At 36.3% G+C, this 24,000-nt stretch overlaps 1 protein-coding gene across 1 annotated transcript in view; it reads right to left on the minus strand.

The window, feature by feature from the left end:
* The window catches only part of ADGRL3 (adhesion G protein-coupled receptor L3), a 425,730-nt gene that overhangs the window by 64,383 nt on the left and 337,347 nt on the right, over nt 1-24,000 (minus strand). Inside the window, exons 21-22 of the mRNA XM_070938393.1 lie at nt 21,474-21,642; nt 9,239-9,364 (exon numbers count right to left, since the gene is read on the minus strand). Of these exons, the coding sequence (XP_070794494.1) occupies nt 9,239-9,364; nt 21,474-21,642 (295 nt within the window). The remainder of the gene's footprint in view (nt 1-9,238; nt 9,365-21,473; nt 21,643-24,000) is intronic.

The following is a 24,000-nucleotide window of genomic DNA, read 5'->3' on the forward strand; positions in this document are numbered from 1 at the left end:
ACAAGAAGAAGGGGCAGAAGATGAACATCAAGCAGAGGATCCATAGGAAACAATGACCTGCTTCTTTCTGTTTCTGTGGAGATGGCTTCTGGCAGTGCAGGAAGTAAGCAAGGTGTTTTGATTTTCTCTCTGAAATGGTTCTCTCTGGGCAAAGAGCTCCCTGCATTTCCTAGAACAAGGGTGGACAATATGCAGCTTATATGTATGCCCTCCAGAGACACCCAGAGTGGGTCAAGTTGAAAGTCTTGGACTTTTTTTCTGACTTAGGGAAACCAAGTGCACCAAACCTTTCAGAAGCTCATGCACTTTTAAGACCACCTAACACTTTCTACCCTGGAACAAGGGGGTCACTTGTTCCTATTCAAGAGTGTTATGGGGTAAAACATGTATGTTAAAGTTCAAGACAATTTCCACTTAGAATTCACCAAAAATGCAAAAGAAGTTTATTGTTTCAGCCCCCTCACTCTAATAACAACACAATATCATGAACCCTTCTTTTTTGTCCCTTAAACAAGGTAAAAAGTAATAAAGTGGACTTCAAGTCAGAAAGTTGCCCAAAAGTATGCTAAAATGTGAATAAATCCAACTAACCCAGTATTTTTTTTCCACATTGGAAACTTTCAAGCAGTACAAGTGCCAGTATAGTAAACTAGTTAAAATGTTGCCTTTAGTTTACCCTTAGCCACAGAGAATTCCTGGCTGAGTTAATGTTGGCCTTTCTCTCTTAGTCCAACCACACAAGTCATTGTTGTGGGGAAGGATAAGAGGAGGAGATATGCTATTTATGGTGTCTTGAGCTCCTGAATAAAAATCAGTAAGTAAATAAAAACAAAAGAGTTTCCCACTGTTAATGTAATGAAAACGTAATACTCATTCTACCTCTCCAGTGTTCAGACTGTCACTAGGGAAGTGATATTGTTGAATGCAAGTATTTGAGAGAACTGCTTATGAATGTAGGATAATTGTTTCATAAATTGATATATAAATTGAAATGTACGTTCTATTCCCAAGTCTAGAAATGTAACGAATAGAAGAAATACAACATGCCTGATGCTTTATGTCTAAAATATTCTGAGACAAATGCAGTAATTTGGATTATATTTTTCACTAGTTACATTTCACTTGCAATGAGTCTCAGCATTTTCCATATACCTTTTTTGGCACTAAATTCTGTTAATGAAACACAATGCATACATACATGTAAAGTAAACAATTTCAGTAAAATAAAATAATAATTCTCAAACTGTACCCAATACACAACTTAATTTTGGCACTCTTTATGCCACCCTTCAAACAAAGGTGAGAAACCTGAATTTAATTTAAATTTAATTTTAATTTTAAATTTAAATTTCAGCTTTCCTCTAAAGTAATGATATTTACTTAAAAATATGTCCTTAAAAAATAAAAATAAAAACATTTCACAAAGAAATCACAAGTAGCCTGCAGACAAGCACCCCCACCTGAAAGTGGTTCAACCACCATCCTGCTCCAAAGCCTGGGAGAGCAGCCAAGTTATTAATAGCTTCCTGAAAGTTTTCAGAGTTGGGTCATCTGGATCTCTCTCTCTCTCTCTCTCTCTCTCTCTCTCTCTCTCTCTCTCTCTCTCTCTCTCTCTCTGTGTGTCTGTGTGTGTGCGTGAGAGAGAGAGAGAGAGAGAGAGAGAGGGAGGGAGAGAGAGAGAGAGAGAGAGAGATGGAGAGATATTCCAGAAGACAGGTGTCAGCACAACAAAACATGTCCACTCTGCCAGATCTCATTGGACAGACAGAAACAACTGGAGGCACACTGTCCTTCAAATAACCTGGTCTTAAGCCAGGAAGGGCTCTACAGGTGATAACTAACACTTTGGATTGCACTGCCAATTGATAATCAGTTTATTTTGTGGAGCAATGGGTTGACAGTGGCATAATGAAACCTGCCATCATTGCCTGTGTGGTTGCATTCTGGCTAACTGTAGCTTTCAACTAATCTTCAAAGGTGGCCTGCATGTAAAGTGCATTACAGCAATCCTTTCATTAGATGTGAAGGATCTCTCAGGCCAGGAAAGGGCACAACTGCTACATAAGAAGTATGGGCATAAAGGCCCTCTTGGCTTTTACTGCTATCTGTTTGGTAACTATGAATTGTGAGTATGTCACTTGGTTGAGCTGGGAGGCTATGGAAAACAAACAAACAAACAAACAAACAAACAAACAAACAAACAAACAAACACAACCCTCATCCATGCTTGGATGAGCAAATACAAGATTCCAAGATCCAGGGCCCAAATATTTGCAATCATTCATTCTTGTTAGGATTGAGCCTCACTTTGCTCCTCCCACATCCAGACCTGGATAGCTTTCAAAATTTGGGACAAGACCTTGACAGTCTTACTTGGATGGTCTCAGCCCAAGATGCATAATTGTTTATCATCACTTTAGTGTTTTTACCAAACTTCAAGCCAGTCACAAAGAAAGGATTCACAACCCACGTTATCAAGAAGGACAACTAATGCTGTCTCCATAGTACTATCTGGCCAAAACCCATCTGAAATGAGTGCACTCATAATCTATAACTATAATAGCTGATAATAGCCAATATTGATAGATATTGATAGATCTCTCTGTCAATATTTCAGCATCCACATTTATCAAGGAACGAGAATTAGAACTGGATAGACTTATAGAAGAACTATTTTTTTAAAAAGGTGACATTTACTTAAAGATGCATTATTATCACCCTGCAATAAAATAAAATAAAATAATTTTTTTTGAACCAATCAATTGGAAATCCACCAGTTTACGAGCCAATTTTCCAATTTAGTAGATTTAATGCAACTTCCATTTCTATGGAAATTTCTCTATTGTTTCTCATTGTGATGACATCAAAATGATGAAAACTGCAATGTGGTGTCATAGCATATGTTCATATTCAGAATTCTGCACAGCATATATAAGTATGTAAGGGGAGAGTTTGATTATGATGCATGTTTCATTATGTCCTTTCCTGGCCCTCCCCCTACAGATACCAATAGCTCTTTGTTGGCTCACTGATTTTTAAAACATACTTTTTAAAACAGGCTTTTAATTGAATATTTTTAATTTTGGTTTTAATTACGGTAACTGGCTTTCATTCTGAGATGTGGAGAGTAGCAAAACAAGTTTAAAAAATATTGTTCATGTACATGACTGCTGCTGTATTTATTATTATTATAATATACAGTTTAGTAAATTATCAATGTAAGAAGTGATTATTTATTTATTTATTAAATAATAGTTTTGCAGGAATAAAATATAGAAATAATGTTTATAATTATAATCTCTACATTTAGAGATTTTTTGGTGTCTTTTTTATTAGGAATCAATAGTAATATAATTTCAGGCATTCAAGAGTGCAGAAATGAAGGGTTATTACAAGGTAAAAAATTGATTCAAATCTGTCATATGTCTGTCTGCCTGTCTACCTGCCTGCCTGCCTAACTAACTAACTAACAAACTAACCAACTAACCAACTAACTAACTAACCAACCTATCATTTATCTCTCTCAACTCAATCTACCTAACAGGGATGTTGCAGAAAAAGAGGTGGGATGAGATATCATGTACATTGCCTTGAGCTTCTGGACCATAAAGTGCCAATTACACAAATAGGTGTATAATAAACCTGCATGCTGTAACTGTTACAAACCATTTCGTTAATCTGTGCAGGAAACAAATGTCAATTATTATCTAGAGGTAAAATGTTGCTATTGTACTACAACACAAAGGTCATTTTTCCCCTGCAGAAATTTCAAACCAAACTAAGAAAATTAGTTATTCAGTGCTACAGAAACCTGGAAAGTTGTGAAACAGTTCTGATGTTATGTTAAAAAATAGCATGCAATAAATAAAATAACAGAGGTTCCTTCTTCTTGACAGATGCCTGGGCTTAAAAATTCTCAATACTTCTCAGCTATATGCTTGAAGTGATCTAGAAAAACCATGTTAAGATTCATTCAAACCCTACATGAGCCTCCTTCTCTCACAAGCATACTTCAAGATATATATATATTTTAAATTTGATAAAGGTTTGTCAAAACTGAAGCAAGGAACACAAAGAACACCTGTGGACAGGTAATATTTCACACATAATTTTTTTATATACAGGGATCTAGATGACTTTGTCTAACCTTCCAAATCTGCAAACTGAAATGGCAAAGATAAGGTTCCAAAAGTAACAATTTTAGCCTGCAAATTCTGGTTAAGTTCTTCTCATTTTGCTGCATATCACTCAGCATGAACCCCACACTTCTACTTGTGAAATTCTGGGTCAAAAATCCTTTCACAAGATACTAATGACTTCTAAATCATGTTAAGGATATGAATAACATTAGCACTTTTTGACTATTTTATCTGTTCTTAGAATTTTTAAAAAGAACATTTGCTTTTTATATATTTATTATTATTGGTTGCTCTGTATTTTAACAATAAGGAACTGCCATTTAACTAATGAACAATTAATTCAGATTAACAAACAATCTGGCTAAGAAACATTACAAAACCAATCATATTTGCAGGAGTGCAAATTACTTAGATAAAGGCTTTGGAAAATTTAAAAGAAAAAGAATGATGCTTGAAGAATATCAATATTGGTACTTTATAAACCTTTCCTATCATTGCCAGAGTTGAACCTGACTGGAAGGCAGCTTTGGTTTTCCTTAGGGCCACTGAAAGCATCTTCTCCAAGGTATTCAGGGCATTGACTGGACAGCCAGCAGATCAATAATCTTTAACTAGTGAGAACCATGTGAAAGCAATGCCCTTCAAAGTATCCTGAGCTGTTAGGATTTCATGTGTGTTCCAACCAACACTTTAAACCTTGTTCAGAAATCTTCTATTGATCAGTGGAGAACCAGCATTATGTGATACTATTTCACAGAAGTCCATTCAATGCCAAAGCAACAAAATGTGCATTCTGACATAGTACTGTGACACAATACTGCCCTTTAACACCTGTGTCATGACATCAAGTGCATGCACGTAATTTGTGTTGCTTTGTTGCAGTGTGTTTTATCACACACACACGCCCATGTGCTGTTTCCTAAGTAAAGGTAAAGAAGAAAATCCCTTATGCATTTTAATGCAAAAGTAAGTTTGCAACGCCCCCCCCCTCCCCCCATCATTCTTGAATCTGTTCCTGTATTTACCAACTAAAAACTAAATGTTGAACGATCAATGCCGGGAGAGATGAGTCTCTGGTATGGTGCCCAAGTTAACCACCAAGTCCATCTGTAAAAAAGCTAGCATGAAGCATTTCTCAGCACTCTGTACCGAGATTCTTGTGGTGAAAGTCTGACCAGAGTTTCAGTGTACCCTTCTTCCCCTTTCTGCAATAGGAAGATTATAAGGAAGAGCCCCTGTTTGCAGGAGAAGAGAGAAGACCAAGCCAAAAAGAAAGTGGCAGACAAATACTTGCTAAAATAGCAGAAGGTAAGAGTTATAGGTCCAATTTGGGGATGGGGACACAGTCAGGCAGGGAAGAAGGCAATTCCTATAAGCAGGCTTTTTATTATAAAAAGTTTTATACAACTGAGTGTTTAATCTTGTTTGTTCTTAAACATTCTTCCTAAAGTTGTTTAACCTACTCATGTATTCTATCCCTATGCCACTAGTCTTATCACTTATAATCCAAGATCCTATTTTATCTCTTAACCAATAACTTACATTTTATGCTATGCTTTCTGTGCTATACTTATTGCAAAGTATATTTTTTCACAGTGAAAACCTGCTTCAAGGTCACATGGTGTGGACGAGGTAGAATGAGCTATCTAGCACTTGGTCCTGCAGTCAGATAGGATTTATTTATTAGTCCAATTTATTAGTCCAATTTATATGCCGCCTTTCTCCGTAGACTCGGAGCGGCTTACAGTGCATTATAGCAATAGCCTGCATACTTTTTTGTATATACCTGCTTATTAGGGATTTCGCCCCCCCCCCCAAGCGGTGTTGTTCTATACAAAGTTGGCTTATTGCCACCACAATCTGGGTCCTCAAGGATTTGGGTTTTTTTTTCATAGGCTCTCTTCTGCTGCTTATAACTGCTCTGGGCCTGAAGCTGTACCCTTAGATACGTTCTTGAAATCTCAAAGGAGCAACTAGTCTTTGGGTTGCTCTTCAATGTCGGCACTGTGAGCTGTTTTCTGGCATGCTACCAGTGACTGAACTTCTGTTAAAAGCTTGGGTCCTCTGATGTCTCTGGACCACTGCTGCCATTCTGCTGTCACTCTCTCCCTTTCATTGCTGCTTCTGTTCTCTCCTAGCTCTTCAGGGCTTCAGTTTTCTTTCTTTGTTTATCTCATTTCCTTCCCAACAATACAACCTATTCTGATGTAGCAGAGCCCCCTTTAAAGGACAAGCTCAAAATAGGAAACTGCACCAGTGTTTTGCCTTTTTTTTAAAAAAAATGTAGTGTCACTATTTTAGTCTTTTCTGGAAGCGCATTATATAGGAAATGGGCAAGTTAAGTCTGAGGCAGCTGTTGATAATAATAGGAGGAAAGAAAGAAATGAGGAACATGTCTCCTTTGAAAGGAACATAGAGAAGGCTGAACTGTTTCATGATATTTATTGTGAAGCAAATTGAGAGAATAATGGAGAAGAATCTGAAATCAGCACCCTGAAAGGCACTGAAAGGGAATTGTGAGTAACTTGATGGGTCTACTACAAAAAAGGGGCTACAGCATTGGACGTTGGGCTATAGAATAAAACATTGGGTTGTGGGAAGGCAGCTCATTCAAGTGTCCAAGCAGAAACAGCAAAAAAGGAAGAAGTGGGGGAAGAGAGAGAGGGAGAGGGAGGGAGAGAGAGGGGGAGGGGAGGAGGAAAGAGAGGGAAAGAGAGAGAGAGGGAGGGAGGGAGAGGGAGGGAGAGAGAGAGAGAGAGAGAGAGAGAGAGAGAGAGAGAGAGAGAGAGAGAGAGAGGATCTTTTTTATTTACAACAATTTTTTCCCTTTTCTCTAAAACTGTTCATCCAGATAATTATGGACATTTCCAGATGACAGACTGTTCCATTATCCGTTTTTCTCTTTATTTCAAAATTAGAATAAAGCAGGGCTGTTCATACCATTTCGCTCAGCAAGGTACTAGAAACATTTTATTATGGCTAATCTGACCAGATCTGGTAGCAGTTGATAAAGTTTCATTCCTGCCAATCACAGCCATTCAGTGCTCATCTTCTCCGTTTTATATTTATAAACAAATCCCTTCCCCTAAAAAAAGAAAATAAATTAAATATCCCATCTTTCTATAACAGTGGCATATTTGGGGGACTGGACGAAACAAGCTCCAACTGAACCCTAGCAAAGCAGAGTTGCTATGGGTTCTTGGACCCTGTGGAGACAAGGATTTTCCATCTTTAGTTGCAGATGGGGTTAGACCCTGTGCACAATCCAGGGCTCCTCCTAGACTCATGGTTCCTGCAGTTGGTAGCCATGGCTAGAAGAGACTTTGTATACCTTCACATGGTGTGTCAGTTGCATTTATTCTCCGACCTAGAGGCCGTGTTCATAGTAACTCAAGCCCTTGTAACCTCTCATTTAGGTACTGCAAATGTGCTCTGCATGGGGATGCCCCTGAAGAAGATTCAAAAGCTTCAACTGATGCAGAATGTGGCTGCATGGGTAATAAAAGGTGCCAGATATGCAACACACATATAACACCACTTGTGCATGAGCTGCATTGGTTACTGGTATGTTCCTGGGTGCAATTTAAGGTGCTGGTTGTCACCTTTAAAGCCCTACATGGTTTGGGACCGGGTTACCCAAGGGGTCGCCTATTTCCAAGAATCTCTACCCAAATTTGGTATATTTACACATTTTTAGCCTGTCTTCTTTTTACTGTAGGGTGCATCGTATGTGTGTGAAAAATCCAGTCCTTTCTGATCATCTCTCACTTGGCTTAACCATTGATATACCTGTTGTACATGCAGATAGGAAATGGTGAACCAGTCAGGATTTATAGGGGCTTGTCCTTCTCATTGTATACAGAATGTTTGTAGAAACTGCGACCACTGAACAGAAAGATATATATGTACCAGTAGCTCCACAGAGTGACCAATAGGAAGACAGACATTGCCTTAATAAAATTAAGTGCAAGTATAAGTTGGAAAATATCACACATGGAGCAGATGAGACAAGGAAGCTCAACTGCAAGCTGCCATGCATGCTGGAACAGGGCAAAGTGAAGCTGATGTGATCTGTTCAAGCCTCTCAATAAGACTGCTGAAGCATTGCTGGTTAACAATTTATGCGGAAGAACCCAAAGTCACACCAATCTCACTCACTCACTCACTCACTCATTCTATTGCTTGAATGCTAGTGACTTTGAGTGGTTGACATTGAACAAGCACGAGGCAAAGCATGATAATTTCCAGAGGATTTTGGAGACATCATGAAAGTTTTAAGTGCCAGAGCATTAATGGAGGGCCTTCTGTACCTCTGTGGCTTTCATGATTTACATCCAATGATTTGCTTGTAGTTGTGATGAGCAATTGCAGTAAGCTTCTTTTAACTAAATGCCTAAAACATATATATAGATACCCATCAAGTCTTCCCCAAGACACAAAAGACAACTCTGCAATCACATGAAGGAAAAGCTTATGACCCTCAAGATCAGAGTACCAAGACTAAGGGAAAACCAGTTACAGGGACTCATTGTTAACTGTATATTGCTTATTCCTGTCCACATCTCCTTCCAAGGATTTGTTAATATTTCTAGAAATAAATTACATAGGAAAAAAGATAATTGCATATTATCAAAAGTGCTATAATGTTGCCCTCAAAGAGAAATGAAGGATCTGTGCCTAGGCATGCATGACAAAAAATGGGACCCCTGGCCAAAATGAACTTTTCATTTTGAGCTTTTCAAAGTTCTGAACAAGTCAGGATGACAATACTTTTAAGACTGTATTTTTGTAATATTTTCTATTTTTTTTTCCTGTTAGCCATGTTGAACACGTTTTTTAAAAAGTAACAATGGGATGCAATTAATAACAACAGCTAAATAATTTTTTTCTCTCAAAACACAGAAATTTGGGGCAGAATCTGACATGCAGTGAAAATCTTATATTTTATAAATCCCAGTCAACCCATTTTCCTACTGTGTAGATACTATATAAGCAAACTGCTATAGAAACTGAGCTGAAAAGAACTCTAATAATTATGACTGAAAAGTTAATTATTTGGGCAAGGTAACAAATTGTTCAACTTAAGAAATACTTTTTACCTGTGATCCTGTGGAGTACCGTCCAGGAGTTCGTGACCCAGAAGTTTTTCCTGAGCCGATGGAGTTCTCTGTACTTTTCCCACTACAACAATGTGTACGCAGGCATTTCCCATATTCTTTACGTACCTAACAAATTAAATTGTGATATTTATTAGCAGGAAATCCATTCTTCAATTTTGAAAATGATTTTGTATTGGGAAATTGATTCAACTATAATTGTTTCTGGATATCTATTAGGGCTGCTACTGTCATATTTTAAAATATATAGTATTTGCTATGAAGGTGTTCAATTAAAAATCCAGATTTTTCAAGGAGTAATAAGAAATAAAATTAAGTATTTTGGAGGTACAAAAGGAAAGTTTATCTATCTAATTCAGAAATTTCCATTTTCCTCTGCCAATATGCTCTACATCTTTGCATTTATGGTTCATTCAATCACCTTTCAACATAGATTAGTACAAGATGATTGAATTTTTTAAACTTTAAAATATAAACCAGCAAATTTAAGAGCATGAGAAAACATAAAGCAGAGCAAGTCCATTTAAAACCTCTTCAATATGAAGTAGAATAGAACAATATGTAGCCTATCAATGGCTACATTGATCAGAAGAAATATAATATATTTATTTGCATTTAGCCAAAGTCTATTGCCTCAGGGTCACTTATGTTTCTTGCCAACTCTATTCCATTTAATTTCTTAGCAAATTATTATTCGTAATATAGCCACTAAAACGCAGGTATTTTTATAATTTACATTTTTAATCAATTTACATGAAAAACCCCTATATTCTATTAATTGTTAAGTCAATATTTATTTGCATTTAGCCAAAGTCTATTGCAGTAGAAATGTATAAATACAGGGAAAAAAAACAGAGAATAAATTTGGAAATGAAAATAAACCTTACTTAAATATTTTCCTATTATAATGTTAATATTTGTTTTAAATTTTGAATATTGTGTTTTAGTTGCTCCTTAAATATTCAATATGATAGAAAAGTAGAATTAATAACCAATTCAACCAATCGATTCTAAATAAATAAATCAACTGCAGTTCCAGACAAACACAGTTTTCTGGCTATTAATGCAAGCCATACAAAATGATTCTCAACCAACTTCTAACTCAAATTCCATTCCATGAGGCCATTTCACTGCTGGCTAAACTGTGATAAGAAATTTCTTCTTGATTAAAAATGTTTCAGCTGAATTTTGTGCTAGTTGGAGATTGCTATTCAGAAGGACTTAATGTAAGGACTTCTTTTATTGGTTTATTAGTATTCTATCTTTCTTTTCCTACAATAAAAAAAATGACATGACAAATGATTTGTGCCCAGTATGAGGATGTGAGAGAGTAGTTAAATTAAAAAATTCAGAAAGATCATTACTCATAAATTTCATTATTTTCACTTTCTATATTCTAATAAGATTATGGTTGTATCTATTAACTGAGACCTAATAAGAAATCTATAAGTGAAATACAGCAATGAAAAGATAGAATTTCTTTAAAAGAACATGAACAATGGAAAAGGAGGAGAAGTTGCACTGATTATTAAGAAATATTCTCAGTTTCTTAGAATTAAAGTCCAAGAGAAGCTGGGTAGATAGATATTGATGACATAATCACATGCTTACAAGAACTCACCAAAAAGAATTACTAACATTCAATCCAGGTAAAATAATGCCCATGATATCACAGAGCTAAGCTAAATATACTAATCATTTTTAATTCACCATATGCTAGAGAACTGTTTACTTGTCTAAGATTGGAAGGCTCCTGCTTCCCATTCAAATCAAGGATCAGTATTGTATAATGCTTTCTCTTCAGTGGTAGCTAGACATCTTCTCCCAGAAAGCCTTTATATCCAGTTACTCACTTCTGAAGTATAATGCTTCAGAGTCTGGAAATTCTGTTTAGCTATTTTGCATTACTTTTCTCAACTGGACTTAAAGATATTGAAGGGGGAAATATTTAGCTAACATATACTGTATTTTGCCATCTGAATTCCACCTAGAATGTGTCCTTGGTGTCATTAGATGTATGAATACCTACAGAGTTTAACTGGTCGCTTTTAAAAAAAGGTTAGAATTATGCCAAGTATAAGAGCGAATTCCACATACTTGTTCTACCTGGAAGTGTCCCAATTGTGTCCCTATCATTTCAGAAAGGTATCCAAAATGAAATTCCTAATTTCTGAGCTCAAAATAAAATTGAATTGAATTTGAAACAATTCTAGAATAGTTTCTAGTATAGAATACCAATTGATTTGGTGAGATTCTTTTCTGAATTCGATAAAATAGCTTTACAAGACTCCTGTTTGGCAGGAGAGAGTGACCCATCACAACTCCCAGATTTTCAATGCTGCCCAAAAATTAAAGTACAAAGGGAGAGCTTCGAGGGGATTATGTATTCTTACTAAGGAAGAATTGCAATGGCAGGGTGAGAAATCATATAATAGGAATAACTTTCTTCATATATTGGCCATGAAATTCAGATATAAAAATGTTGAGCTTGTACTGGTAAATGTTTATATTCCACCAAATACATCCCTTTATTACATGATATGATTACAGTCAATATAGTGAATTCCCAAATAATTTTTTTGATAATCATCATTGGCATTCAAAAGATAATGGTCTAAACTTGACATTGCTGATTTTTAAATGTGATCTTCTAATTCTGGGAGGCAAGGATAATGATTCTGTATACCCATCCATCGACCTTACACTCAAACAGGTTAGATTTAATTTGTGTATCAAAAAGTAAAGCTGACGTTCTCAGAGGTCATTATTTATCCAAGAGAGAGTGATCACCAGCCAGTGAGTGGGAACTTCCTAGTCTGTTTGGACTTAAGCTCATATAACATGGTTTATAACTAACTGAGAGATGAGTCAGAATAAAATAAAACAGTTCATATGGTCCAAAGTATGTCTACCAAAGTAATGCTGTATAGTCTCAAATCAGAGAATGCTATCAGTTGGGTCTTAGCAGTCCACAGTCAGTCTTCTATGCATTCATAAATTTGTGCCACATGTTGAGAAAAAGATCTATTATCCAAACCCTCCTCCAAAAGTTTCCCAGGTTTGACAATGAATGTCATTTGATGAAAAAGCAATTGAAGACACAGTTATGAGATTTGCTCAGAGGCATTATTTTATATATAAGGCTAGGATGCTGTCTTTAAGAAGAGGATACAAAAAGCTCTTTAAATCACAGGGGGAAAAAGCCATGCTGCTTCAAATTGGTCAGGACATGAGCTGTCAGCAAGAAGTCATAATTCAGCTATATTTTGGCACTCTGTAACTGGGATCCTGGAAGAATGGAGATTCACATTCAATATACCAATCACAGCCGAGGATTGGGAAAATTATTATCATCACCTGTTTGCTCTCTGGAACCTGTTGAGAAACAGTTACTAAATAGCAATTTACCACCTACTGAAACTACACCCCTCTGACCACCAGTATTAGAAAAACAAGATTAAATCTATTACAAAAAGCATGAAGAGCAATAAATAAAGCCCTGTTGAGGGCTTTCTACCAGCCAAGTTATTCAAAAAATACCCAACCACGAGCCCCTCTCTTGGTGGGTTTATTTATACATATAAATAGTATCTGCCATATCACAGTCAGGGGGAAGATGACAGTTGTAGTTCCTAAAAAGGATTCTAGCAATTAGAGGCTCATGCATCTAATAGATATTATGGCTAAAATATATGCCAGCTTCCTCTTGAGGAGAGTTGAGAGTTGGGTAGCTGACAAATACTGTGCATTCTTGCAGAAGAACAAGCTGGCTTCAGGCATGTTCAATCCACTATTGCTTTGTCTTGAACCATCTAAATACCAAATATGTCAGTAAGGGGACACAGCTGACTGCTGCCTTCATAAACCTTAGTGCAGCATTTGAGTAAATAGAAAAATATTACAGAGGAAATTGAAATTAATTGTCCTCAATACAGAACACAGCCAGCTTGCACTGACCAAAATCCTTTATACAAATACTGTAAAGAGTATATTGTAAACTGCTTCAGGATGTGGTTTAGGGCTAAAGAAGTCATGACAAGGAGGATTGACTGTCTTACTTACAAAGGAGTAAGACAAGGGTGCATAGTTGCACCATTGCTATACACTCTATATGTTAATGACTTACCACGACTGATGAAGGATTCTGTACTACACATGACTAAAGTACTCGACATAAGTTGCTATATGTTGACAATATGATTTTTACTATTCTATTTTGGGTTGCACAGATTGTTAAGACTTGGCTACTACTGCCCATAGTTGGCTATTAAATGGTGAGTCAACTGAGCAAGCCAACACCTTTCCTTATTTATATGTAGTCTTATATGAGACTGGATCTTGATTCCCTCATCATTGAAGGAGTTCACCCAGAGAAGGGCAGGTAGAAATTCAATATTAAAAATTACAAAGCATTTGATTCAGATTCTATGCATGCAGAATCAACACTACCACTCTGCTTTTATATGGAGATGAAGTTTGGGATTTACAACCCATGCCATTACTAGAACAAACACAATCATAGCATCTGAATAGTGATGCTAGTGTATTCTGAGTAGCCGGGTGTGGACCTCACCTGCAGAGTTTAGACTTGAATTAGGAATTTAAACAATTTGTTCTTTGTCTAAAATCAGGCTATCCAATTATTGGTGCAAATCAAAGCTATGAAACTGAAGACCTCAAAAATGGTATCTAATAGAATAGGCAAAATCTCAACTGGGAACTTTTGGATTGCACAACTGACAAATCAAGAATATATTGCCTCTCTGTTTCTTGCCTGACTTTTTCTGGGAGACAAGAGAAAAGATTTCTGCACAAAGAATTTTGGATATACTATAGATACTCCGAAAGATACTGCTATCCTCAGTAAGCTAGCACATTGAAATGGATTAGCTACTTTAAACACACCTTCCAAATTACTAAGTATTAAATACAGAAATGCTCAAGAACCTTAGGGATGTATTTACTTGAGTGAGATTTGGGCAGCTGGACACAATGGTTAAAAATGGAAGGTTTAGCCAAGTTTCTTATGATGAAAGTACTTTCCTTTTTGAAGCTCCAGAGATAGAGGACACAGCACTTATATTATTTGAATGTCAACTGTATAAGAAAGAGAGAGTCATATCTTGGATTCCACATTAGACAACATTTTGGGATCTTTGCATTAAAGCAACTTATTTCATGTGAGGTCAGAGCTCCAAAATTATATATAATATGGCTCTTATCTGAACAAAATAGCACAACTGAGAACTGCATACTGTATGTGGATCTGGCTGGTTAATGATAGGGATGACACAGAAATACCATTTTCATTTTCATTTAGTTACTGGTATGTCTTTTACTCTACTTCATAACAAGTGGTCTTATCATTCTATAAAATATTTTTTTATTTTGATTTGGCGTAATAGCTAAACAATAAATTATTAAAGACACAAAAATGTGAAATCACAGCTGATTTAGCAGGTTTTGGCCTTCATTCCATCCAGTTCTTCCCTAGGACATTGGATGTCATAATGAATTGGTGTAGTATATGTTGTGGATCCAAGCAATGTGGCCTTTTGAAACTGACAGATGGAAATTTTGTTAACATGCATATTTTATAAGAGCCATCCAATATTTTTGGGATATCATCATCATCATCATCATCATCATCTCTTTTATTCATTAAACATGAAACTCAGTCAACTGAACATTTAAAAATGTATCACAAATATCATTGACTGGCACTGATGGTTGATACGGGCTGCTGCATCTTAGGTCTCAACCCCGTATCTTCTTAAAATGTACGATGTTCCAAGTAGCACAGTTTTTTGCTGTTCCGCTGGTGTTATTGCAGGAAGCTACAATTTCATCATCATCATCATCATCATCATCATCATCATCATCATCATCATTATTATTATTATTATTATTTACAGGGATTTCACTTTGTCTTACAACTTGTAGTCCCATCAAGCTACATTTGCTATTTTAACCATTCTTCAAGTTGGATAAGTTTTTAATTACATTTTTTTTTGTTTTAGCTGCCAACTGATTTGAGTTTGACCATTTCACTGCTGATTCCTTATTCAAAACAAACAAAAAAGGTACCTGTTGTAGCTGTTATTTAGTTTGAGCAGCAGCAGCAACAGCAGCAGCAGCAGTAGTAAGAGTAGTAATACTGTATAATTATAGTAGTAATCCTTGGGACTAATCAGTGACTGAGAAACTACTGAGCCTTTTCAGGGTGCCAGAATACATCATACATCATATAGTTAAGGCTAAACTTGTTACATTTATCCACCCTTTTCCAACCATGGCATGAAACAGTGAGTTCTTATGTGCCACCCTGCCTTTTGTATATGTGCTCCCCAGGCCATATATTGGATTTCAAAGTCATCCTTCCATTACTATCCTTATATGCATGCTATTTTTCCATGATGAACTGTGCTAAAGTGACTCACAATAGTCTCATAACATTTCCATTTCCAAATAGGTCATGAAAAGATGAACAATTTTAATAGGTCCCTGCCCTTTTACTCAAGTGGAAATGAACCCGATGAAAAGTAGCAGACATCAAGTCTAGCCATGGTTCAAGCTTGCTGACTGACCTTTCGAGGTAGATGGTCATTCTTAAAATTAAGACATGCCATTCGAGGGCCAGTTTCTATGTAGTCTTATTGATGAAAAAATGAGTTCTATGTTAGGCTGTTGCAAAATAATACATAGGTGCTAACAAAGTAACTTTGGATATCAGTGAAAGGGAGAACAAATATGACTACGTGTTTCTGGCTTGCTGGAAAGCCACTTTTCAATCATCCTATTTTTACATACTAAATCTGTTAAAAAGGCTGAATATTGTACACCTATTGTACATCTATTGTATAGATCTCCTCACGGTGGATCTATATTGTCTCTGGTTTTCCTTTTATTTCCAACATACCCTTTTAATTTATTTATTTTGATATCTCTCCTAAGTCTCAACTCATTTTGAGATTTAGTTTATCTGATAGAGGTCCTTTCTAGAAATTGTCTTGTAATCATCCCTCTTTCCATTGGCTAAGCATATTCTTTTTGCTTTTCAACATTTTAGAAAATTCTGCATTCTTTAGCTTTTGTCCCATTTTTTTTTCTTCTTATGGGAATAGTTTCTGATGGCTTCTTCAATATCTCATTTTATAGAGTTTCCCATCTCCTATCCCTCCTGATGTTTTTCTTTTTTAGGATTTCAAGACACTGGATCTCACCTACATTTCCCCTGAGCAACTCAAAGTCTGGTTTTCTGGAGTTCAGTATGCAGGTCTGATTTTTTTCGGTTCCTCCTCCTCCTAGATATTACAGATCCAAGGGTAACACAATCACTTTTTAAAGGTGCCAATCAGCTTCACTATTTAACAGAACAGATAGTTAATGGAATTACAGAGTTGGAAGGGACCAGATTAAGAAGCAGGAGTCTCTAAACTATTTCAGATAAATGGCTATCCAATCTCTTCTGGTGATGGATCATCCACACCTTCTGAAGGCAAGCATTCCACTGGTTAATTGTTCTCACTGTTGGGAAATTTCTCCTTAGTTCTAGCTTGGTTCTGTTCTTGATTATTTTTCCTCCACTGCTTCTTGTCCTGTCTTCTGATGCTATGAGCTGAACACTTCTCTTCTTTGTGGCAGCCCCTCAAATATAGGAACACTGATATCTTGTCACCCATGGTCTTTCTTTTCACTAGACTAGACATACCCAATTCCTTCATATGTTTTAGCTTCCAGCCCCCTAATCATCTTTGTTGCTCTTCTCTGCACTCTTTCCAAAAGAGTCTCAACATTTTTTTTTACATTATGGTGACCAAAACTGAATGCAGTTTGGTCTTACCAAAATATTATAAAGTGGTGCTAACATCACATGTGATCTTGATTCTATCCCTCTGTTAATGCAATCTAGGATTGTATTGGCTCATATTTAAATGATTGTCCACTAGGACTCCACAATCCCTCTCACAGTTACTGCTATTGAGCCAGGTACCACCTATTCTATACTTGTACATTTCAGATTTTTTTTGCCTAAGTATAAAACCTTACTTTTCTCACAACTGAATTTCATTTTGCTAGATAGAGCCTAGTGTTCAAGTCTGTTGAGATCCTTCTGAATCCCGAGCCTCTCTTCTGAGGTGTTGGCTATTCGTGCTAGCTGGGTGTCATCTGCAAATTTGATGAGTTCCCCTTCTAAATAATTTATGAAGATATTGAAGAGTGCTGGATCTAATCTTGGGGTTCCCCACTGCTTACTTCCCTCCATGTAGATATAGTTCCATTAAGGACTACATATTGAGTGTGGTTTGTCTGCCAGTTACAAATCCATCTGGTGGTGATGCTACCTAGCCCACATTTTTCTAATTTCCTAAGAAGTAGTTGGAGGTCCACTTTGTCAAATGCCTTACCAAAATCCAAGTATACTATGTCCAACAGGCCTGGCTGGCTTAATATGAATTTTAAATTGGGTGTTTGTTAGCTTTTAACTTTATGGGCCAAATTTTTATATATTCGTTTTAAATTGTTTTTAAATTTTGTGAGTTTATATGTGTTTTAATATGGCTGTACACCGCCCTGAGTCCTTTGGGAGAAGGGCGGTATAGAAGTTCAATAAAATGAAAATCAAAATCAAAAATCAAATCAAAGTCCACATTATTTCACTGGTCCACTAATTCAGTCACAGAATGAAATAAGATTTGTTTGGCACGTTTTTGTCAAACCCATGTTGGCTTCTGGTTATAACTTTGCTTACTTCTAGGTGTTTGCAGTTCTATTTCTTGATTATCTTTTCCAGGATCTTCCCAGATACTGATGTCAGGCTGATTGGTCTGCAGTTTCCTGGCTTCATTTTCCCCCTTTTTTGAAAATGAGAACCACATTGCTCTTTTCCAGTCCTCTGATAGTTCCCTTGTGCTCCAGGATCTTTGAACAATATAGTTCAGTGATTCTGAGATCATGTCTGCCAGCTCCTTCAGAACTCTAGTCAATCCATCTGGTCCTGGTGATTTGAACTCATCTAGGCAGACGGATGTTCTCTTACCATTTTCTTGCCTGTTTTAATTTGTATTTTATGGCTCTGTTTTGGTAGGTTTGGGCTATTTTTTTCTTTTTGCATATAAGACAGATACAAAGAATGAATTAAGCAACTCTGCTTTCTCCCTGCTGCCTGCATTTCCTTGACATCTTCTCCCATTAGTGGACCAATTGTTTCCTTGACCTTTTTCTTGTTTGTTACATGTTGAAAGAAACTTTTAAAATTATTTTTGACATTTGTTGCAAGTCTTAGTTCATTCTGAGCCTTAGCTTTCCTGACTTCATCCTAGCAGATTCAGGCTAAATGCTAGTATTCTGCCTTAGTTATGCATCCCGCTTTCCATTTTTTATACTTATTCCTTTTGTCTTTTAGTTTATCATAGAGTTCTTTATACAACCATGCTGGTTTTACTTGGATTTCTTACTCTTCTTTTTCAGCAGTATTGTGGTGCACTGGACTTTTATTACCATATTTTTCAGAGTTTCCAAAGTTTCTTGAGTTATTTTCATCTTTAAGATTTTAATCCATGGAATCCTTCCCAAACTCAAAGTTTTTTGAAATCAGCTCTTTTAAAGTCTTACTAGTTTGATTTTGTACTATTACAGTATGTGTGTCTGCATTATATTGAATTCAAATATGACATGATCTCTCTCCACCAAGGTTCCTGCAACTTCAACCCCCTCTATCATTTCATCTCTTTTGGTAAGAATTAAATCCAATATAGTTGACCCTTTAGTTCCCTCTACTTTTTGGATGACAAAGTTGTCAGCTAGGCTCATAAGGAACCTGTTTGATCCCTCACTTCATGCAGAGTCTGTTTCCCAGTTGATGTCACGGTAGTTAAAGTTCCCCATTACTACTGTGGTATGTTTCCTACATACATTAATTACCTGGTTAGCAAAAAGTTCATCTATTTCTTCTTCTTGGTTGGGTGGCCTGTAATATACACCTATAGCAATGTCATTCTTCTTTCCTTTGAATCCATATGCATTCAAAGGGTACAGGTGTAGTGATTTTTTTCTTTTTACATATAATGCAACTTCACATTCTCTTTTGTTAGGTCTGTGTCCATTCTATCTATTTTGCAGGTCATTGTCCATGTTGCTTGGATCCTTCCCTATGAATTCTCCTAGCTAAACTCCCACAGAAATATTCACTTTTTGCTTCCTTTGGTGTATTGAGTACAGAGACATTCTAGATGAAGACTAGATTGGACTGAAAGAAGAAGATAGGTAAAAAGAAAAAGAAAAGCTATTGCTTAGCGCATTGTAAGATGCCCTGAGTCTCCGGAGAAGGGTGGCATATAAATCAAATTTAAAAAAAAAAAGGGGGGGTACACACTCCAAAAGAGTCTCCCCCTTGAACTCCCTTGCTAATCTCCCTGCTAAAACCCTGCTTCCACTCACACCGGTCTCCTCATGTCCATTTTAAATGTTTGCTTTTTCTTTTCTTCACTACCTGGATTGACCATCTCAATGTGCATTATTCTGTGGACATATTGCTATTCCAGGAAGCATTGGAGAAATATTTCTAATCCTCTAAAGGTTCCATGCTGCTATATGGTACGTGGCCAAGAATTTTAAGGCCCTGGATGGCACTTCATCACTTGCTGCTTGCTTACAGTGAATTACATTTGCCATTTTAAAGTCCCTTTTCCAGGCTGGAAAGATTAATTTTGGAGATGTATGCCATATTGCTCATCTGTAATTCCAGGTGGTTTATGAATATATTAAAAAGCAATCTCACTGCAAATCCTTAGGAGACCTCACTTTGGATACTTCCACCTTATGAAAATTATCCATTAATTCCTTCTTTCTGTTCCCTGTTCTTTAATCAGTTAGCAATCCATTAAAGGACTTCAATGAATCAAAGAGTTAGAAAGAACCCACAAGCCACTGAGTTCAGTTACTCAGAAATTAAACCTCTCCTCTTATCCCAATGGTGTTAAATTTACTCTAGAGTCTTAGTGAAAGACTCTGTCAAAGTCTTTTTGAAGACTAAACCTTGAATCACTGGAACAACTTGGAAACAACTAATTCAAATTCCAATGGATAAAGTTAACCTATGTAGATCACACCCATTTATATGTCTGTTGACATTAAAAGCAGTTTTAAATGCTGTGAAGTAAGATTAACATTAGAAAAACTCTGTTGTTTAACAAGATGTGACAAGATATGCTTTCTTATTTTATTAATAATAATTTACCCAGGATATGTTAAAACTCTCTGGCCTATAATTTTCTGTATCTACCTGTACAAAAGATGGATCTACGATTTTAAAGAAAACTGAGACTACTTAATCTCAAAAGACATAGTTCAAAATATATTTTTCACCCCAAGTTCTATATTTTAATGTATACCAATATTATGTTCAATGAAATGCAAGTTCCTTTGGCTGATCTTTGATCCTAATAAACTGAAACTGAAAATTTATCTTGTTTGATGGCTAACAAAATCCCCACTCTACATTTATCTGGATGGAGTAGATGAAACCAGCTTGTACTAGTATCCGCCAAAAGCAAATTCTTCAAGAATATTTCATTATTTATTTATATCCCACCTTTATTATTTTTACAAATAACTCAAGGAAGGAAACACATCCAATACACCTTCCTCCTCCTATTTTCCCGAAAACAACAACCCTGTGAAATGGGTTGGATTGACTGAGAGGGACTGGCCCAAGGTCATCCAGTGCTGCTTTCATAGCTAAGGCACCACTGGAACTCAGGGTATCCTGGTTTTTAGCCTAGTACCTTCACCACTATACCGAATTGGTTCTCTTTTATCACAAAAGCTTCTACCACAAAAGCCAGTCAACCTCCTGAAAAATTGCAGATTTTAGTGCCACACTGCTGCCAAGGTAAAATCAATTGAAATAGTACTATTCGGAGAGAAATTCAGAGGGATTATTTTTTAAATGTATTTCTAAATAATGTACATTTCATGAAATGCTCCATGATCATTAATAACTACTCTCTTTTTTTTCATAGGTTCTATTAATTGTCAGGCAAACCAATTAAAAACCAAAGTGCAAAAAGTGCAAAGTATAAGACCCTGTATATATATTAAAAAAATGCTGTGGTTATTAGGCTATTAAGCACCTGGTTTACTTTCTTTAAAAGATCCAACATCACCACCACCACCACCACCACCATCATCAAAATCAACATCACATCATCCTTACCTTTTTTTGGAGAACACAATGGAAAATGAATATAAACATTCCCTGCAGAGAATTGAAAATGGTGAAGAGGTACGCCATGATCACCGTGCTTTCATTAATATACATAAGTCCAAAGGCCCAGGTGAGTCCCAATAGGCAGAGTAGAGCTATTGCACCTATAACCCATGACCTGTCAAGGAAAGAAGGAAGAAAGGAAGAAAGAAAGAAAGAAAAAAGAAAGGACAGAAAAGAAGTGTATTTGACTGATAAAGAAAACAATTCAATGAACACAACAGTATTTTAGATTATTCTTTGATGAAAAGAAAGGCAGAATGTGAATATTTGTGAGAAATGAATTTTTTGAATTCAATGCAGTTTATTATCAAATTCATAATCTGAAGAAAATATATAGATGGAAAATGTCATGAGCATGAAAATGCCTCTCTAGAAAAACAAGCTTGTAGCAAATGTTTTTGAGTAGAGCAGTGTAGATGTAATAAAATATAGAGATATATGACACTGTAGAGGAAAATAAAAAAAATATTTTAAATTTGCTTCCTTCCCTTACATGCCTAATTTTGAAAGCTTCATCATATTGATCCTACATAAACCACTCTGGGGGGAAAAAACAAGGACAGTTAACAGAACAACAGTCCTATTATTTTTAAAAAGTGCAATGGTAGAACACTAGCTGATGGCTTTATACATTTTGTATATTTTCTGCAGTTAGCTGGTTCCAAAATTCTTTGCATAATGTATTTTCAAATGAATTCTATATTAAATAACCTGAACCAAAATTTAAATACAACCTAGACAGCGTTCAAAATAAATTTTGCCCAACTGTTTTGTTGTAAGCATTGCTTGTTTTCTAAAAGAAGAAATTCCAAAATAGTTTATTATTAACTATTAATAAGTACTGATTTTCTAGATCCGCTTCAGTCTGAGTTCTGTTCTGGCCTAATTATAAGAGAATCTCCCCTAACTAATGTGATGGATTACTTTCCCACGAAAGGAACATAATCAGTATGGACATGGTATGGACAAACCAACAACTGCTGTCCATGATGCCAAAATGACAAAACATGTGTCATGATATTATAGTGTAACATCTGCCCTTTTTTCTTGTGTCTACTTAAAAGTTACATATCAATGTAACAGCAAAATTTGCATTGTGATATTGTAAGGCATGATTCATCATTCATCACTTCCCTTTTCCATTCTGAAAATGCTTTCAATTTGTTCTCCTTGGTATTTTTCTGCTATATTTAAATACCACTGATTTCAGTATCAACCTGTATTGGCTCTATGGATTAGGAACTGCTGGAGTGCTGTTATGTATTCCCAGCCATGCACATGTTCTGGAGCAAAGCATTGGGATACAGTACTGTAGTTTGGCCTCCCAACAGTCTTTCTGTGGAATGACTCAATTTACTTACAGTGCCATTCAGAAATTCTAGGACTTTCCTTCAGAATATTCTGGAACCTACAGTTCATCAACTAGGCTCCTGTATAGGGAACATTATCATTCATGTATCTCTGCGATGGTTGCCAGCCTAGTACTCACCCAGAGAGCTGGTATTACTACACTGAAACAGTTGTCTTCAATTAAATTTGTCTCCAGCTACCAACAATACAATTCTCCAGTGAGGCCCTGTTCTCTGCTCTGCAACCTGCACCTTGACAGTTGGTGGAGGTTTTCTTACAAGGCACCTGTTCTCTGAAATGTCTTTCCCTCTTATAATGCTGGGCCCTGTGTTTAGGCATCTTTGAAACAGTTGGCTTTGTATGATTGACTTCCATAGCCATTAACTCCACTAATATTTGGAGAGGGGCTGGATTGTTTTTATTCTATTTCTATTCTGTTTATGATCTATTTAAATTCATACTTGTCTACTTATTGAAAACAGTTCAGAATATGAAGCTTATTAATAATACAAAAATAAGTAAAACAAGCATTCAGTGTTTATCACTACAAAAAGGAAGAATTTCTAGGGCCGTACTTAAAAGGCCTCTAAATACTCTTGGGAAGAATTTAGAAAGATTGAGCTCCTTTACCACGGGTGTAGGAACTCAATCTGCACTGTCACATTGCCGTCACGTGATGTATTGCGATGGTTTCCCCCTTCGTGGAGCAAAGTGACTGGAGTGATGCAACCAGCCCATGGGCTGCGAGTTTGACACCCCTACCTTACACCGATTCCATTCTTCAGAAAAACTGTCTCCAAAGTAAAAAAGATCAGGAAAATAATGGTGACAGAAAAGTAGTAGTGGGAAATGAACTACCATTTTCCTTGGTGGTGGAATTTGGGTTACAAAATATTATATGACTTAGAATATCGTAGTTATTTTGACCCAGATTAATCTGATAATTTGTAAGAGGTTTTTTTTTTAACTATAGGAGATTGCAGTGTATAAATTGTGGATTAGCCTGATTTAGGACTGTTCTATTCTGTGTAGAGGAGAATACTTCAAGTCTATAGTAGGTCATTTCAGTGAGCAAACAAAGCATTCCTGTATTAGCAAGTAGGTGCATGGAGTCTAAAAATGG

This window comes from Pituophis catenifer, unplaced genomic scaffold, assembly GCF_029215685.1.
Source record: "Pituophis catenifer annectens isolate HBS135680 unplaced genomic scaffold, rPitCat1.0.hap2 SCAF_2, whole genome shotgun sequence".
Lineage (NCBI taxonomy): Eukaryota > Metazoa > Chordata > Lepidosauria > Squamata > Colubridae > Pituophis > Pituophis catenifer.